Source organism: Myotis lucifugus, unplaced genomic scaffold, assembly GCF_000147115.1.
Source record: "Myotis lucifugus unplaced genomic scaffold, Myoluc2.0 scaffold_97, whole genome shotgun sequence".
NCBI classification, from domain to species: domain Eukaryota; kingdom Metazoa; phylum Chordata; class Mammalia; order Chiroptera; family Vespertilionidae; genus Myotis; species Myotis lucifugus.
The window spans coordinates 2,987,149-3,004,796 of NW_005871145.1; the positions used below are offsets into that span (position 1 = coordinate 2,987,149).

The window sequence follows — 17,648 nt, forward strand, 5'->3', positions numbered from 1 at the left end:
GAGCACACGGGCCCACAGCCCAGGACAGGAATCACTTTGACACCCCGGCTTCACCTTCCTCACCTGTGGAAGGGGGAGGCCGAGGTTGCCACCTCAGCGGGCAGTGGGAGGGTCCGGTGGGCCTGGCTAGTGCCACGCACACACACTTGAGGTCCCTTCACGTGCACACACGCATCTCACACACGCACACGCGTGCTTTCACACGCCCACGTGCTCTCCACGGGATTCCCGTCCACACCCGCACACGCCCGCCCCGGCTCACCGGCTCTGCCCTGCCCCCTAGAGAAGAAGCTGGAGGTGTATCAGAGCATCGCCGACCTGACGGTGGGCGCCAAGGACCAGGCCGTGTTCAAGTGCGAGGTGTCGGACGAGAACGTGCGGGGCGTGTGGCTGAAGAACGGGAAGGAGCTGGTGCCCGACAGCCGGATAAAGGTGTCCCACATCGGGCGGTGAGTGTGCGGGCCATGGGCAGCACAGGCTGGGACAGAGACGACAGAGAGACAGACGGACACACCGGGAGACAGAGACAGACTGAGAGACAGAGATGACAGAGAGACACACAGAGACAGGAAGAAACAGACAGAGGGACAGAGAAAGAGATAGAGACGGAGACAGACAGAAGTGGACAGAGATGGACAAAAAGAGACAGACACGCAGACAGGCAGACACGAAAAGACAGAGACAGGAAGCTGTGGGGAGACAGAAGCACAGAGGAGTCCCTCAGAGCCGGAGAGAAGCAGGGAGAGGTAGAGGGGCTTCGCCCTGGGCCCAGCCCCTCCCCAGTGGTGACGGGCAGGAGCCACGGGGAGGCCAGGCCTGGCGGGGGGCCCTCACTCTCTCCCACTCTCTTACTCATGCCCCGAGCATCTGGGCCGGCCCGTGCTGGGCCCAAGGTCATGGAGATTAATGAGACCAGCCTCTGTCCAGTCCCCAAGGGCCCAGCCAAGGGGACACTTCTACCCTGCCTACACGAGAGGCGCTGGAAAAGTCAAAAACAAAGAAAGAAAGCACTTAAAACACCAGAACCCCAGTGAGCTAGGAGGGGCCAGGGCCCCCTGGAGCTCTGGCTGGGGTGTCCGGGGAGGCCAGGGGTGTGTGGCCCAGTGGGACCCTCTGAGCCACTGCTGCCCTGCAGGGTCCACAAACTGACCATCGATGACGTCACGCCTGCGGACGAGGCTGACTACAGCTTCGTGCCTGAGGGCTTCGCCTGCAATCTGTCCGCCAAGCTCCACTTCATGGGTGAGCTGCGCCCCAGGGGGGGGCGGGGCAGGGGGGCCCTGTCGCTGGGCCCTGCCTTTGCCCTGGTGCCAGCTCCTCTTCCTTCTCTTGCAGAGGTCAAGATTGACTTCGTGCCCAGGCAGGGTGAGTCTCAGGGCCCCTGTGTGCGCCCTCCTCACACCCCCACCCCCGCCACGTCTCCCCTCCACTCACAGAGAGGAACAGAGATCTGGGAGAGGGACCTTGAGACCCAGCCCAGCTCTGCCGCTCAGGACTATGGGCCAACGATAATTCTCAGCCTCAGTTTCCTCATCTCTAAAATGGGGACCCTAATATTGTCTCCTCCATAGGGTGGTGGGAAAGATGGGAGGAGATGGTGTGTGAGCCATCAAATGGCAGCACAGATGTGAGGTTTCACTATTTCTTTTCCTGCTTTTAGAAGAGTCTCTCCTACTTTCAGATAAAACTTTAACCAGGAGAATAGTCCAGGCTGAGGCGTGCTCTAGAGCAGGAGTCCTCAAACTACGGCCCGCAGGCCACATGCGGCCCGCCGAAAACATTTGTTTTTTTACTTCAAAATAAGATATGTGCAGTGTGCATAGGAATTTGTTCATAGTTTTTTTAAAAACTATAGTCCGGCCCTCCAACGGTCTGAGGGACAGTGAACTGGCCCCCTGTTTAAAAAGTTTGAGGGCCCCTGCTCTAGAGTAGTACCTTCCAAATGGGGTTCACTTCATATAAGATACTCCGTTCAGAGGGGTTCCGTGGTAAAGTAACTTTGGGGAATACTGAACACCTGCCCCCATGCCCCCTCTTACATAGTTAAGAAATGTGCTTAATTTTGTTTAATCCAGGGTTTCTTAAACTGTTTGTTTGTTTTTCTGGCAGTACATTGATGTCCCTGCCCCTCCACCCCCCGCCCCCCAGCACAGTTTAAGAAATGCTGCAGGAGGCATCCTGATAATACAACTTCCCCGGAACTTCCTGGAGTGATAGAATATTCTAGATCTTGATTGGGTGGTGCTTACACCAGTGTGTACATTTGTCAAAACTCTGCAAGCTGTATGCTCAGATCTCGGCATCTCATTGTGTGTGAATTACGCCTCAGCAATAAAACAGCAGGGACACGTGCTCCTCCGGGTGTCCCCTCTGTCTCTGACCTGTGTGTGTCCCCACCCCAGAGCCCCCCAAGATCCACCTGGACTGCCCTGGCCGCAAGCCGGACACCATCGTGGTTGTGGCCGGGAACAAGCTGCGCCTGGACGTCCCTATCTCCGGGGACCCTGCTCCCACTGTGATCTGGCAGAAGACCATGACACAGGTGTCGTGGGTCCCTCCTCCACTTCCCATCTGTGAAATGGGTGTTTGGGACCAGTGAGCGCCGGGACCTGCTCCCCCCATGTGCATGCCCTCCGGTGGCCCCTGGCCGGGAGTGTCGAGATGCAGCTGGCTAGGTGATGGGCAGCAGAGGAGGCGGGCAAAGGAGAAACAGGGGCTGCCTCAGCCACCTTCCCCCTCCTTCCCTTCTGCTCTGTTCCCAGGGGAAAAAGGTCCCAGCTGGGCCGGCGCCTGATGCCCCAGGGGATGCAGGTGCCAGTGACGAGTGGGTGTTTGAAAAGAAGGTGAGTGAGGCTGGAGGGAGGACCGGGCTTGTTTGCACACGGTACCCACCCTTGGGCAAGGCCTCCAAGAAGGTGCCACATCTGGTCAGGGTGCTCCTGCCCCAGGCAGGGTCTCCACGCACACACCACACACGTCTGTCCACGTTTCACCCTCCACATCGCGGGAAGCCCTCCTGCTGCTGGTCCTCTGCCAGCAGCCATGCAGGGACCCTCACAGTGGCTCTGCGAGGTCATGTTATTCCCGTTCAGCGGACAAGGAAACGGAGGCACAGAGAGGACACGGGGTTTCCTAGAGTTCCCCGGCAAAGCAAGAGCCCCGACCCCTTGCCCGTGGCGCAGGCTCCACTCAGGCTGTGCCTCCCCCAGACCCTGTGCTGAGCTCCTTTCCCATCTCGGGGCTGTTGGCCATCCCAGAGGCTGCATAAGCTTCTGGAGTCCAACGTGGCCCCTCCCCGCCCACGTCCCCCTCCCCAGCTGCTGTGTGAGACCGAGGGCCGGGTCCGAGTGGAGACCACCAAGGACCGCAGCATCTTCACCGTCGAGGGGGCAGAGAAGGAAGACGAGGGTGTCTACACCGTCACCGTGAAGAACCCCGTGGGCGAGGACCAGGTCAACCTGACAGTCAAGGTCATCGGTGAGGCCGGCCGGGGAGGGCCCACCCACCGACTCACTGAGTCACTGAGCACACGTGGCAGGTCGGGCTCGCAGGTCCCTGGGGAGGACGGGGACGGGGACACGGGTGAACATGGGCAGCGGGAGCCATGAAGGGTGGTCCGAGGCCGGCAACATGACCAGAACTGCCTTCCAGAGGGTTGCTCTGGCTCTGGGGTGGTTGGGGGGTAAGGGGATGAGCAACATTGACCCTGGGCCCGGGCAGGGCTGATGTGGGTCCCCAACTCCCCCAGATGTGCCGGATCCCCCTGCGGCCCCCAAGATCAGCAACGTGGGCGAGGACTCCTGCACGGTGCAGTGGGAGCCGCCCGCCTACGACGGCGGGCAGCCGATCCTGGGTGAGTGGAGGGCACCAGGGCCGACCCGAGGGCAGGGGTGGGGGTGCCTGGGCCCCCGACCACAGCCCCCGCTTCCCTTCGGCAGGCTACATCCTGGAGCGCAAGAAGAAGAAGAGCTACCGGTGGATGCGGCTGAACTTCGACCTGCTGCGGGACCTGCAGCACGAGGCGCGGCGCATGATCGAGGGCGTGGTGTACGAGATGCGCGTCTACGCGGTCAACGCCATCGGCATGTCCAGGCCCAGCCCTGCCTCCCAGCCCTTCATGCCCGTTGGTGAGCCTGCCCCGCCGGGCGCTGCCCTCATGCCGTCCCCGGCCAAGGGGCTCGATAGCAGCTGCTCTGTGTGGGCGGCCACCACACTGGGCATTCACATCCCTGGTCTGTCATCTGAGATCGGGGGCAATCGCTCATCTCACAGCTGAAACGAGTGAGGCTCCGAAAAGTTAAGCGACTTGCTCAAGGTCCCCCAGCTGGTGGGGCCGGAGCGGGGACTCACACCACCCTAAGCCTTGTCTCATCTTCGCGAGGCTCACCTTTCACCTCGGTAGAAGGGGGTAAGGACACCGACTTCACAGAACTGTTGTCAGGGCGACAGGAGTTAGTGCCGGCAGAGCATCTGGTCTACAGCAGGTGCTCAATAACAGCAACTGCCCCCTGTCCTCTGCTCCCTCCAACAAGGGTTGTCACGGGTGAAACAAGGGGAGGGCAGTGGGTGTCTGAGGCCCGAGGCACGTCTGTCTGTGGGAAGGGCCCTGGACCAGGAGTCGGACATCGAGTTTGCCGAGCCGGCTCCATCGTCCCAGGAGGCCCGCCTGAGCCTCAGTTCCCTCGTCTGCACAACGGGGGGCCGGAAAGGGTAGCGCAGACACGGAAGGTGTGGCAGGCTCTCCAGGAACCCTGTCCCTACCGGGATGTGTGAACCTTTGGGGGCAGCTGTCTGAGGCAGGGGAGGCAGCCCCTCCAGCCCAGGGGGAGGGCCGAGCTTGGGGAGATGGCAGGAAGGGGGTGCCTGTGGGGAGAGGGGTCCAGGCCTCCTTCGTTAGGACTGACTTGCCGCTTGCTCGGCTCTGAGTCAGCTCACGCATCGCAGGGAGGAGACGCCCGTGTTGCAGGCGAGCTCCCCGCACTCTCGCTGTCGGACAGAAGTGGCTCCTTCTAAGCTCTCTGAGGTCTTGGGTGCCTTTTCCTGCTTAGAGCTCTTTTGTACCTGTTTGTTTTTAAGCTTATCTAGCGACACGCCTTTTTTTTAAAAGATATATTTTATTGATTTTTTACAGAGAGGAAGGGAGAGGGATAGAGAGATAGAAACATCGATGAGAGAGAAACATCGATTAGCTGCCTCCTGTACACCCCCTACTGGGGATGTGCCCGCAACCAAGGTACATGCCCTTGACCGGAATCGAACCTGGGACCCTTGAGTCCGTAGGCCGACGCTCTATCCACTGAGCCAAACCGGTTAGGGCTAACAACACGCCTTTTAACGGAGCTGAAATGTTTCTTAAAGTGCTTGAAAGCCAGCCGAAGGGGAAGCCCCGGGTGACTCAGGCCCCGCTCTGCCTTCCTCTGCCCAGGCCCCCCCAGCGAGCCCACCCACCTGGCGGTGGAGGACATCTCCGACACCACCGTGTCCCTCAAGTGGAGGCCCCCGGAGCGCGAGGGAGCCGGAGGCCTGGATGGCTACAGTGTGGAGTACTGCCAGGAGGGCGGTGAGTGTCGCCCGCCCAGCCTGGGCCCGCAGCCTGTGCCCTTCTCTGAACAGCCCCCTGCCGGGCACCTGCCACCCGCGGGGCCCTCCCTGCAGCGGCAGCCCCGGACAGCCCCCAGAGGCGGGCAGCAGGGTGGTGTCGATGCTGACACTGCCCTGGTTTTGCGCCCCCCCCCCCCCAGGCTCCGAGTGGGTGGCGGCCCTGCAGGGGCTGACGGAGCGCACCTCGATGCTGGTGAAGGACCTGCCCACGGGGGCCCGGCTGCTCTTCCGGGTGCGGGCACACAATGTGGCCGGACCTGGAGCCCCCGCCACCACCAAGGAGCCCGTGACGGTGCAGGAGATCCTGCGTGAGTGCCCCTTTGGTCACAGAACCTGCCACTGACACCTGGCCTGGGGCCCCTGGAGGTGGGGATGGTCAGACGGGCCCTCCTCGGGGAGGAGCTGCCTGCTGGGCAGGGACTGGAGGGGCAGGAGCCTTCATCCAGGCCCCGGGCCCAGGGCAAACCTGGGCGGAAAGTGTCCTCTTGGTTTCCCCTGTCAGCCCCCATCTGGGGCAGGGAAAGCGCAGGTCTCTACGCATCCTCTGCCCCGTCTCGGCTCCCGCAGGTAGATCTTGTCCTTGTGCTCAGGACTGAGCAGTGATGCCACCTGGGGTCAAGCTGACCCATCTGGGCCTCCCTTCCTAACAAAGGATCAACCGTGTGTAAGGACTGGTTCTCAGGGTGGAAAGAGACAGCAAACTGGGTGGTAATAGGGTCCAAGAGCCTAGATTTGCACCCTGGCCTGTGTGACCTCAAACAAGTTGCACACCCTCTCTGATCCCTGCCTCCTGAGCGGTGTGGTGAGGCTCAGGGGGAAGCAGGAACTTTGTGAACCCTTTGGGGCTGGGTTAGGGGGAGCTGAAGGAGGGGACGCCTAGGGAGCAGCGCTTTTTTAGCTGCAGCTCTCTGCGCCCTGCCTCAAGAGAGAATGGAGCTGTGGCACCCCCCAGGCCTTGGGCCGGGAGTGGCTCTCACTGAGCTGCCCACTCCACACCCACAGAGCGGCCACGGCTCCAGCTGCCCAGGCACCTACGCCAGACCATCCAGAGGAGGGTCGGGGAGCCCGTGAACCTCCTCATTCCTTTCCAGGTAGGGCTGGCCCCTTCTCTGTCCTGTTGTGTGTTGCTCATGCCTCGCAGACAGATGTGCCTCGGGGCTCACCTGAGACCCCACCCGGGCACATGGGCTGGGGGTGGCCGGCTCTCAGGGAGAGCCAGGCTTGGGGGTGAGCTGTCCCTCCCCACAGGGCAAGCCCCGGCCTCAGGTGACCTGGACCAAAGAGGGGCAGCCATTGGCGGGCGAGGAGGTGAGCATCCGCAACAGCCCCACGGACACCATCCTCTTCATCCGGGCCGCTCGCCGCGCCCACTCTGGCACCTACCAGGTGACGCTGCGCATCGAGAACATGGAGGACAAGGCGACGCTGGTCCTGCAGATCGTTGGTGCGTGGCCCTGGGGCCTCCCGCTAGCCCGTTGGCTGCCAGTCCCCGAGCTGGGCTGCCAGGCCCCGGGTGGCGGGGTGACAGGCCCTGGAGCAGGGTGTGGGGTTCCACTGGGTCTGTCTCCTGCAGACAAGCCAAGTCCTCCCCAGGACATTCGGGTGACAGAGGCGTGGGGCTTCAATGTGGCTCTGGAGTGGAAGCCACCCCAAGACGATGGCAACACCGAGATCTCGGGGTACACGGTGCAGAAAGCAGACAAGAAGACCATGGTGAGCCTGCCCCCCCACGTGCACCCCTCCTGGGGCCTGGCAGGCCCAGGTCTCAGCTGCGCTCCCCTGCCCTGAGAATGGGCCGCCTCTCACCCTCCGTGACCTGGTTCCCTGCACAGCTGGGGTGCGGACACCAGGGGTACTGAGAGGCCCCTGGTAGGAAGCAGGGCCTGCCCCAGCCCCCAGCCCCAGGGACCCCTTCTCCGCACCGCAGGAGTGGTTCACGGTCCTGGAGCATTACCGCCGCACCCACTGTGTGGTGTCCGAGCTCATCATCGGCAACGGCTACTACTTCCGGGTCTTCAGCCACAACATGGTGGGGCCCAGTGACAAAGCCGCCACCACCAAGGAGCCCGTCTTCATCCCCAGACCAGGTGCTGGGCCCTCACTCCCACCCCCGGGGGCGCTGGGGCAGGCAGCCAGTGGGCACAGGGAGGGAGCCTGGCTGGGTGCGGCCCTCTTGGTACCAAACCCCGTCACCGCCAGGCATCACATATGAGCCGCCCGACTACAAGGCCATGGACTTCTCCGAGGCCCCAAGCTTCACCCACCCCCTGGTGAACCGCTCGGTCATCGCCGGCTACAATGCTACTCTCTGCTGTGCCGTCCGAGGCAGCCCCAAGGTAGGGACCTCAGGCCCCGGCGGCAGAGCTCCGGCCTCGAGCTGTCCCCTTCTCTCCGCCTCTCCCTGAGCGGGGCCTGGCGCTCCCCATCGGCTCTCCGTTCCCAGCCTTGGGCGTAGTTTGGGACTCCAGTGGGAGCCCCCGGAGTAGAAACACAAACGCCGATCCCCCTCCATTCCTGCCAGGCCCTCTCCACCTGAGTCCCCCTCCTTCCCACTGTCCGATTTACAGCCCAAGATCTCCTGGCTCAAGAACGGCCTGGACCTGGGAGGAGACGCCCGCTTCCGCATGTTCAGCAAGCAGGGCGTGCTGACCCTGGAGATCAGAAAGCCCTGCCCCTACGACGGGGGTGTCTACGTCTGCAGGGCCACCAACCTGCAGGGCGAGGCGCAGTGTGAGTGCCGCCTGGAGGTGCGAGGTGAGGAGCCCGCCTGGGTGGAAGAGCGGGCGGGGCGCTGGCTGGGACGGCCATCCCGGCCCCAGCTGCTCTGCCTAGAGGAGCAGTGGTCGCCACGCCCGCTGCTCCCAGCCTCTGGGAGGACGCGTGGTGCCGGAAGGTGCAGCCCACAGCACGGCCTCCTTCTCCTCTGCAGTGCCTCAGTGACCAGGCTGCCTCCTCGGGGACGGCCAGGTATGTGCTCGGAACCGCCCCGGGCCCAAATCAGCCTGGGCCCTTGGTGCAGGGCCACAGCCATCGGAAATGGGGTGCAGGTGGCTTAGTCCAGCTCACTCACAAGGGAATCTGTGTCAGAGGTGCCACCGGATGCCAGCTGTGTGCCAGGAGCCTGAGGGGAGCTGGACAAGCCTCCTCCCGCTGCTGGACACGTGTGCGCGGTGTGACCGGGCCGGCTGGAGCATCACAGGCTGCAGAGTGGTGACGAGCAGGCGTGGGGACTGTGCAGACTGACCCTTCAGCTCCCGCTGAAGCTCTCAGATCGTGGGGGCGAAGAGCGAGTGAGCTCGGGAAATGATGGCTGCGGACGTCTTTCTGGCCTGCCACGCTCTCCCGGGGGGTACGGGCAATAAAGATCAGTGCAGCACAGACCTGGCTCGTCCTGTCCCACGGGTTTCACACAGGCACAGGGAGACTTAGTTGGTCTTCAGAGCAAACTGAAGGCAGACGGTTAAATGAGGCCCAGAGCGGAGCCCTAAACTCGGAAAACATGAGTCCTGGGAGGAAGCTGTCTTCCCCCACTGCACGGTCTTCAAAGGAGGAAACGGCGGATCAGTGATAGAGAACGTGCCTTAACACAGAGCCAGCACACCAGGCTCCTGCCTGCTCGCACGTGCTCAGTACTGTCTTCGCTCTGGTGGCCACGGTCACAGCAGCCAGTTCTGTGCCCATAAGGCCTGGGGGCTGCTGTGGGGTCTCGGTGGGCAACAAGCCCATGGCCTACGCACACCTGGATCCCACGGCGGGGAGCCCACACCTGACCATCCGTTTCCCTTTGGAAGGAGGAAGCCAGCAGGTCTCAGAGGCGCCCTGACAGTGTGGTGTAGAGGGTCCTTCCTGCCAGGGAGTGTGAGGAGGTTTCCCATGGCAGAGAAAACAACTCCCTGCTCCGAGTCCCACCCAACCCGACACTCCTGCCCCATCCCAGTGTCTGTGTGCAGCTCCAGGTCCTGGCTGAGGGACAGCACTAGGGATCACACCTGGAAGGAGCACCCAGAGCTGGGACCCTGTGCGGGTTTTTCCTTCACGGCCAAGTTCATCTCTGCTCAGGTGTCAGCCAGTTGGGCTGCCCCCTCTAGTGGCCAATTCCGAGCACAGCAGCCCTCTGTGGGCCCCAACAGGACACAGGGAGCCCAGGGAGCCCAGGGAGCCCAGGGAGGGCCCGCAGGTGGGAGGCTGGGCTTCAGCGCCAGAGCTCAGATGGGCGTGATCTCATCTCCCCGCTCCCTTCAGACCAGAGGTGCCTTTGTAGAGTCTAGGCCAGCCTTCCTCAGACCAGCCTTCCTCAGGCCCAGGTGAGAGGAAGCATCATTTAGTGCCAGGAGCCCACGGAGAGTTAAGGACATTTATTTCACATTCACACGTATGTACATTTTCTATAAATAATGTGGAGCTGAAATAAATATGTACAGTCATCTCTTGCCCACTCCCTGGCACCCGGTGCCAGGAGACGCTGCCTGCAGACACGGGTGTGTACACCGAACTTGGCCTTTGCCCACCCCTTCCGGTTCCTGGGAGTCTCCAGGCCCCAACCAGTCTGCTCTCCTCTGCCTAAGGCCAGGCAGACCCCAGGGGAAGAGCTGCTCCGCTGAGTGGTGGAGGCCATGGTGACAGCAGCAAGACTGTGTGTGGCCCACGGGCGGGCGGGCGGTAGCTGCCAGCTTAGGAAATGCGTCAGGAAGCAGGGAGGTTGCCACTCACTCTGCTGCCCCGGGCCTCTCCCTCCTCTCGCCGCCCACCCCTCTCAGGAAGCCTCAAGCTTCCCTCACTCCCCAGAGGGGGCTGTTCCAGACGCCCGGCTGTGCTGGATCACAGAGGACAAGAGCCAGAGTCCTGCGCTGGGAGGTCACAATGCCAAGGACACGGAGCCACAGCACAAATGTCTCAAGGGCATGCAGGCATGGACTCACACTGGCCTGTGCCAAAGAGTTCTTAGAAGCCACTGGCCCAACAGACACACACACACACACACACACACACACACACACACACACACACCGAGCCCTGAGGGAACAGTAGGCTGGTCTTCTGGGAGTGAAGAGGGAGAAGGCGGAAGAGACTAGCTCAGCCCTGTGATGAACACACTAAGACACACCAACAGACACATAACTGGGAACCACCTAAGCCACGCGAGGGGCTTGCAGAGAACGCGCGTCATCAGCGTCTGGTCTTAGCAGCATCGTGCACTGGGGAACAGCAAGAGGCAAGAGGCCAGGGCGCCCCTGGGCTGGGGCAGCCGTCACCCTCCATCAGCTGGAGACGGGCCGGGGTGGGGTTCGGAGGTCGTCCTCACTGCTGCGGACCGCAGCCACATACGAGAAGAGACACAACACCGAGTAGCAGATCTCGTGGGCCTAGACGGGGAGAAAACCAGGCGGATCAATACCCCTGAGACCTCACCTCTTCACACGGAGCTCTGCCACGCGGGAAACGCGCGCCTCGCCCTGGGCTCGGGCCTCAGCCAGGCCTCAGAACCAGCCGGTGGGAGAGGGGATCAATGTGCGTCTCTCCCCCAGGGCTGAAGACCTGTGTCAGCCTCAGCTGAACCTCTGGCATCCGGACCAAATTCGCCTCTCAGATCACTCCTATCACCCCTCACCCTGTGCTCGCAGAGCCCCCCTTCTGTCCGAAGCCCTGTGCAGACTGGCCCGTCAGGGTTGATGGCACACTCACCATGGGTGTCTTGTACTTGTGGCTCACCACTTCTTTAATTTCAGGAACTAAAACCGGACGGGCAAGAAACAAAACAGAAAGTTCAAAACTAAGAGTAGTGCCGAGCTCCCCCAGGCGGCGGCGCCCGGCACAGGGCCCTTCCCTCCGGGCCGCTCCTAGGGCTGCAGCGTCTGTCCAGCCCCTGCAGGAGGAGAGGACACGTCCCCAGACACTGCCCTGAGGTCTGCATGGCTCCTTGCTGGTGGCTGTGACTCTACCCACTTCTCTGGGAGCCCCAGCACGGCAGCGGGTTAATCTTTCACCAGCCTGGCCCCCGCTGCTGTCCAGGGCCCCTGAGAAGCACAGGAGGGTGAAGGACCCCCAGTCGGGCTGGGAGAAGAGAGCTGCATCCCTGTCACCAGCCGAAACTCGGGTCCTGTTACGCACAGTCCCCTGTACTCCCAGCCCCGACACAGAGCGTCCTGCGGCTGGATGAGGCGTGTTGACACTAAACCCACCAGACGTGTACGTTTCCTTTCCTGAGTGGCAGGAGAGGCCAGGCCCGCCTGTGTGAGGGAGAGCGTCAGAGGGCTCTGGAGCAGACACACCGAGCAGGAGAGGCAGGCGAGCACAGCACCCGGGAGGGAGGTGACGGGAGGCATCAGGCAAGGTACACACGTCCACAGCCCCAAATGCCAGACTCGGAGTCGCCCCTGCCACAGCCATGCAGGGTTCTGCTTGGCCAGGGGAAGGAGTAAGGCACAGGCGCAGCCATCATCATGGCCCCTGAAGTTGGGAGAAGCCGGGCATGACGTCCCCTGGGGACCAGAAAGGTAGGATGAGAGTTGGCCACACCTCCTGACCCTGGGAGGTGAATTCAGGGACCCAGGGTTACCAGGGAATAAACCCATCAAAGGTGGAGCAAGAAGCGCAGGTCCTCTCCTGAGTCAGAAGATTCCCCCAAAATCTCTCTCTGGCAGAAGAGAGGGAGTACACAGGGGAGAACCTCAGAACCAGTGAGCCAGCACGGGTGGGGGGAGGCTGGGAAGGAAGAGGGTGGGGAGAGAAGACGGACTGGCGATGTGAGCAGCTGCCTTGGTTGAAGGGAGCCCGCCCCACCCACCGCAGGGCCCCAGGTGGAGCCTGGGGGGAGGCAGCAGAGCCGGGCCACGTTACCTGCTGGAGAACGAAGGTTTTCATAGCAGCGATGAGGGGCACAAAAGAATGAAGCACAAACACAGCAGGAACTCAAAGCCCCAGGGTGAGAACCCCTGCACTACAGGTCCGCTCGGCCTGGGGGAGGCTGGCTCCTGGCTTCCAGCTCCAGCTGCCCCGTCTGCCTCTGGGGTCCACTAGGCTTCTCTGCCTTCTAGAGTGAGTCTGCCTGGGCCGCCACTTGCCCCTCTTCCAGCACAGGGGCTGGGCAGACGCCGGAGAGGCACTGGGTGCGTGGATGGCACCCTGGGCTACTAGGAGGCTCGCAGCAGGTGGTGTGACCTAGCAGGCGTGGGGATGGCCTGACTGCTCTGCCCCAGAACTTTCTGACCACTGGCTGGCCAACTGAGGGAACCTGGTGCCAGTGCACGGAGCCCCTGCAGTGCCACCTCCAAACGCTAACCCGGCTAAGGCCACGTGCTCTCTGGGACCCACTCCCTAGCCGCCACTGTCTTTTCCTCCTCCCCTCTGTCCTCTCGGGGCTCTTCTCTTCCCTACCACGCCTGCCCTCCAGGCCTCTCTGCAGAGGTTCTCTGCCTCTAGGCCTCCTCTGGAGCTCCGAGGTTTGAGTTACTGCCATGTGAGTCCAGACCTAAGAGCAAAATAGTGTAATTACCAAATTCCTCCAGGACAAAGACGCCTCGAACTGTATTGCACTTTTTAATGTGATTCAGCTCTATGAAAACCTGAAAGAGAGGGAGGAGGGGGTAAGGCCCAGAGGCTCCCCTGCCCACAAGCCCCCTCTCACCGCTACAGCCCCACCCCCACACAGAAAACCTAGTTCCCAAAGGGAGGACAGAACACACACACACACATACGCACACACACACACGCACACACACACACATACACACACGACTCAAAAGCGCTAAGAAGCGAAGATAGCAGAAAGGGCATGTACCTTCCGCTCCTGGCCGGAGGAGAAAGCATGGGAGAGAAATGAAGGCGTTAGTTTTAATGGTCAAACCCACCCAAAGGCCCCTCTGCTGGCTTGGGCTGCCCGCCCGGACCCTGTGTCCAGGGCAGCGTTTGTGGGACACTGTGCCCCAGGGGTCCCCCCACTTAGCCCATCAGCTCTCTACCCTTCCATGCATCCTCCTCCGGCGCAGAGGGCTGGCACGGGCGCAAAGCTCCCCTCAGACTGTCCTCGGGGTGAGGCGCTGCTATCTTCCTTGGAACAGGATCCAGGCTCTCCCAAGAAGCACGAGGTGATGACAACAACAGCTACCACTCATGAGCACCTACTGGGAGCTCTGCCAGTGCTACGTGCAATCCTTCCATCTATGAGGCACAGCACAGAGGTCCACCCTCACGTCACAGAGGAGGACCCTGGGGGTCACACAGTTTACTTGCCCGTGAATAACAAAGTTGGGCTCCGAATCCAAGTCAGTCCTGACTCCAAAGACCATGCTTTTGCCATGTGTTTGCCCCAACTGTGTCACTCCCCTGGAGGGCCCCAGGCTCCTCAACCCCAACTGACGGCTCTGTGGCCCTTATCTCATTGTCAGTCAGGCTCTGATCCCCCCTCTCTGTAGGATCTCTCTCTTCTGGGGCAAAGCCTTAAACTCCAGACCAGCTCAGACGTGCTTTGTAACAGTTAGACGTTAGGTCCGTCCGAAGGGGCCATATACCGAGGGTGGGACCCGGTGAGGGCATCTGGGTGTTGAGATCCTGTCTTCAGAAGGTGAGGCACTGGTGGAGGCCACAGCACTAAAATGTGGTTAAGAAGCCTGCTCCCCAAGAAGTGTCAGCACCTTCAGGGTCCAGACAAGTACTTGGGCACCACTGACAATATTACTGTTACCACTAACCAATATACTAAGGAAAACACTGCCATTGCACCAACCTGCCCAGCTAGACTCCTGAAGGAGAACTAGCGCGGCAAGTGGAGGGAGGAGGCACGGACTCTAGATGTTCCCCTCCTGGTATCTGCTGCCTGGCCAGGCTGTGGCTCCCACACGGTTCTGTCTCTGAGCCTCAGGAGAGGAACAGGGAAGGGGGAGGGGAGGCACTTGGTGAAGAGTCAGAACTGGGAACGGACCTGGGATGATGTGCTGGCCTCAGAAAGGAATTAGCTTAAGGGATGTCCACAGAGAAAAAAAGTAACATTGTGTTAAGGACCAGGAGAAAGAAGCAAGTCAGCTCCTACTGTGGAATCACAGTGAGGGAGAGACGGATCCTGAGGTGTCCCCGTCAAAAGAAGGGGGTGGGCCTGTGAGGCAGGGGCAGAACGGACACTTGGAGGGAAGAAAAGAGTAGGAAGAAGAATCAGCAGGAGAAAAAGCAAACATACGCCAGCAGGATAGAGACAAGCTACTCACACACTCACACACAAACTACGCACACCAGACACACATGAGCGAGATCAGCTGGTCTAGACTCTCAAAGCAAAACCACCAAGCAGAAGCGTACCCTGGGCACAGGGAAGGCAGACGCTGCGAAGGGCCAAGTGAGACGCTCCCACTCACACTGTGCTGTCTCGTGAGTCTGACGACGAGGCGCCCTCTCTTCCCAGGTCTCCCACAGAACCGCCCTGCTGCACCTCCAAGGGGCCGTCAGCGTCTCATGCCCTCCTTTCTGATCTGTCCCCGGTCCAGCTGCTCCAGCTCTCCCACTAGCCTCTGAGGCCCTCTCTCACGCTCACTGGGAAAGCCCTGGGGACCCTGACACTGATCCTAATGCAGATGGAACAAGGGCCAGGAAGCCTTGGGCTGCCACCTGCACCTACCTGGTTGTGCATGAACTTGAGATTGATCCCTTCTAGGGTGACCTGCAGCAAGCCACCCTCACCAGTCTTCATGTCCTGCACGGGGAACTCGCCACCTAGTTCAGGCCCTGCGGTGAGGGAGCAGGTGGTCAGCTCACTGGGGGACAGGGAGTCCATAGCCTGACTTCCTTGCCAGGCCTCTGACACGAACGAAGGCTGATGAACATACACGGGGGCACGCGCTCAGGGAGCTCTGTCCTTACCAGGTTTGATGCTCTGCTGCCGGGCGGCGGCACGCTCCATGCTGTCCTTCACACAGTAGTACAGCTCCCGACACTGCGGCACCGGGAGAGAGCCGTGTCACTCAAGCCCTCCAGGGCTCCCGCCCTCGACTCCGCAGGGGCTGCTGAGGGCCTGGGCCGCTGCCCGGACCTCAAGACAGCTTCACGAATCCCACACAACAGCCAGAGGCAAAAGTGGGGCTCCAGGCGTAGATTTTGGAATTTTAACTCCCATACAAGAAACTCAACACTTTGCCCTCAACGCCCACCCCCAACCCACAGAGCCCATGGGTACCTTCTTTGTGTAGAACTTGTTGAGCTGGGTCTCTGAGCCGTTTCTGCGCCACAAGCACAGCACCTTGGTCTTGGGGCAGTAGGTCATGTTGATGAGCTTCTCGTACCACCAGCGCTCGTACACTGTCCCGATGTTACTGCGTAGCACCACGCAGTCATCACACACCTGGAGGGGCCCAGAGAGTGGGTCAGCGTTCCTGTCCCGGCGGGGCCCTCGCATCCCAGGCCCCACGACACTGTTGGGACAACTGGTTCTGGGGGCATCCTTAGGGTCAGGGTCTCTGACTTATGCTCATCGTCTTCCTTAGATGGAGACACAAACCCTGAACTGCTGGACACTTTGTACATTGGAAGCTTTACTGAAAGAAAAGGAATCTGTAAGCACTTTTCTTTTCTTTTTAAAAATGTGTAATTTTTTTTTTATTTGAGAGAGGAAGGGAGAGGGAGATAGAAACATCAATGATGAAAGAATCATTGATCATCTGCCTCTTGCACCCCCGACTGGGGATCGAGTCTGCAACCTGGGCATGTGCCCTGACCGGGAATTGAACCATGACCTCCTGGTTCATAGGTCGACACTCAACCACTGAGTTATGCCAGCCAGGCTCACTTCTCACTCCCATCAATGTTCATTACCGCTTACATGTTCTGGATTTAAAGTACTCAGCGGACAGCTCATGCCTCCACCTTACAACCTGAGGAGTACCTCTGTTGATAAGCACAAAGGCAGGGGATCATGGCAGGCTTATCAAGGAGAAAAAATGGAATCAACACATTTCTAATCTTGGCTTGGCCCTAGTTGTGCATAAATCTTAAAAAAAACCAAAACTTTTTATTGATTTTTTTTTTTTTTTAGAGAGAGAGAGGAAGGAAGAGGGAAAGAGAGAAACACTGATGTGAGAGTGAAACATTGGCTGCCTCCTGCATGCCCTCTACCGGGGATCAAGCGCATAACCTGGGCATGTGCCCTGACCTGTAATCTTTCGGTGCATGGGACGACACTCAACCAACTGAGCCACACCGGCCAGGGCTCGGCATAAGTCTTTACAAAAATTAATTCACAAGTAACACATGGACAATACTTATTGCAAAAAAATTATACATACAGGATGATAAAAATTAAAAAGCAAAGTCTTCCTTCACATCCTCTTCTTGCTCAACAGTCTCCCTGGGGCAAAGGTATTATGGGAGACATCACAGCACAATGGCTAAGAGCAGAGCTAAGCGCAGACTGCCTGGGTGAGGTTCCACTGTCCTCTTCTGCAGCTATGCCTCCTTCAGCAAATAAACCGGCAGGCCACTGCATCTACTTTTCCTCCCATGTGAGATGAGGAGAGTAATAGTAATAACTTCATGGAGTTATTGTGAAGATTAAATAACTTTGCATCAACTGCTTAGAACAAAGCCAGTCACATAGAAAGCACCCTAGTGTTAGCTGCTCTAACAACAATTATGATACAAGCAATATAATTATTATGATGATCATGTGGATGGCTCTCAAATCTTTCTCCATATGAGACCTATCTTCCTGAGTTCCTGACCTCCCTCTATCTGGATGTCTCACAGGGGGCACCTCAAATTCATCTCCAATCTCCACTCAACATCTCCACCTGGGCAGATCCTCCTTCTAAGTCCCCTGTATGAGTAATGGCATCACCATCCACCCAGTGCCCAAGCCAGATGTGCAGGAGTCATGCAAGGCTCCTTCCTTTCCCTCTCTCTACACCACTGAGTCCCGTTCCATTCGACCTCAAATGTCCCTGGAACACTCCCCCACTCCAACCATTAACCCCTGCTCTTCAGATCTAAGCTCAAAGGTCATTTCTGAGGGGTCCTCCGTGACTCCTAGGCCCTCTGCTATGCATTCCCATAACACCTGCCTTGAACAT

General features: G+C 59.8%; 2 protein-coding genes across 15 annotated transcripts in view; one reads left to right on the forward strand and one right to left on the reverse strand.

Moving 5' to 3' along the window:
• The window catches only part of MYBPC3 (myosin binding protein C, cardiac), a 29,906-nt gene extending 20,927 nt beyond the window's left edge, over positions 1-8,979 (forward strand). Inside the window, exons 4-21 of the mRNA XM_023756532.1 lie at positions 284-449; positions 1,136-1,242; positions 1,336-1,365; positions 2,403-2,542; positions 2,763-2,843; positions 3,318-3,477; positions 3,749-3,853; positions 3,939-4,127; positions 5,426-5,560; positions 5,742-5,909; positions 6,604-6,692; positions 6,850-7,045; positions 7,175-7,314; positions 7,529-7,688; positions 7,801-7,937; positions 8,169-8,348; positions 8,531-8,568; positions 8,689-8,979. Coding sequence (XP_023612300.1) covers positions 284-449; positions 1,136-1,242; positions 1,336-1,365; positions 2,403-2,542; positions 2,763-2,843; positions 3,318-3,477; positions 3,749-3,853; positions 3,939-4,127; positions 5,426-5,560; positions 5,742-5,909; positions 6,604-6,692; positions 6,850-7,045; positions 7,175-7,314; positions 7,529-7,688; positions 7,801-7,937; positions 8,169-8,348; positions 8,531-8,568; positions 8,689-8,815 — 2,348 coding nt within the window. The 3' untranslated portion in view covers positions 8,816-8,979. The remainder of the gene's footprint in view (positions 1-283; positions 450-1,135; positions 1,243-1,335; positions 1,366-2,402; positions 2,543-2,762; positions 2,844-3,317; positions 3,478-3,748; positions 3,854-3,938; positions 4,128-5,425; positions 5,561-5,741; positions 5,910-6,603; positions 6,693-6,849; positions 7,046-7,174; positions 7,315-7,528; positions 7,689-7,800; positions 7,938-8,168; positions 8,349-8,530; positions 8,569-8,688) is intronic.
• Positions 8,980-10,040: 1,061 nt separating this feature from the next.
• MADD (MAP kinase activating death domain) overlaps positions 10,041-17,648 on the reverse strand; it is a 37,835-nt gene continuing 30,227 nt past the window's right edge. For 11 of the 14 annotated variants that reach the window (XM_023756611.1, XM_023756622.1, XM_023756612.1 and 8 more), the window contains 6 exons: positions 15,761-15,925; positions 15,448-15,520; positions 15,206-15,312; positions 13,094-13,163; positions 11,284-11,330; positions 10,041-10,964 (listed from right to left, as the gene is read on the reverse strand). In XM_023756611.1, coding sequence (XP_023612379.1) covers positions 10,860-10,964; positions 11,284-11,330; positions 13,094-13,163; positions 15,206-15,312; positions 15,448-15,520; positions 15,761-15,925 — 567 coding nt within the window. In that variant the 3' untranslated portion in view covers positions 10,041-10,859. The remainder of the gene's footprint in view (positions 10,965-11,283; positions 11,331-13,093; positions 13,164-15,205; positions 15,313-15,447; positions 15,521-15,760; positions 15,926-17,648) is intronic. The other 3 variants (XM_023756624.1, XM_023756623.1, XM_023756620.1) reach the window with 1 other exon arrangement.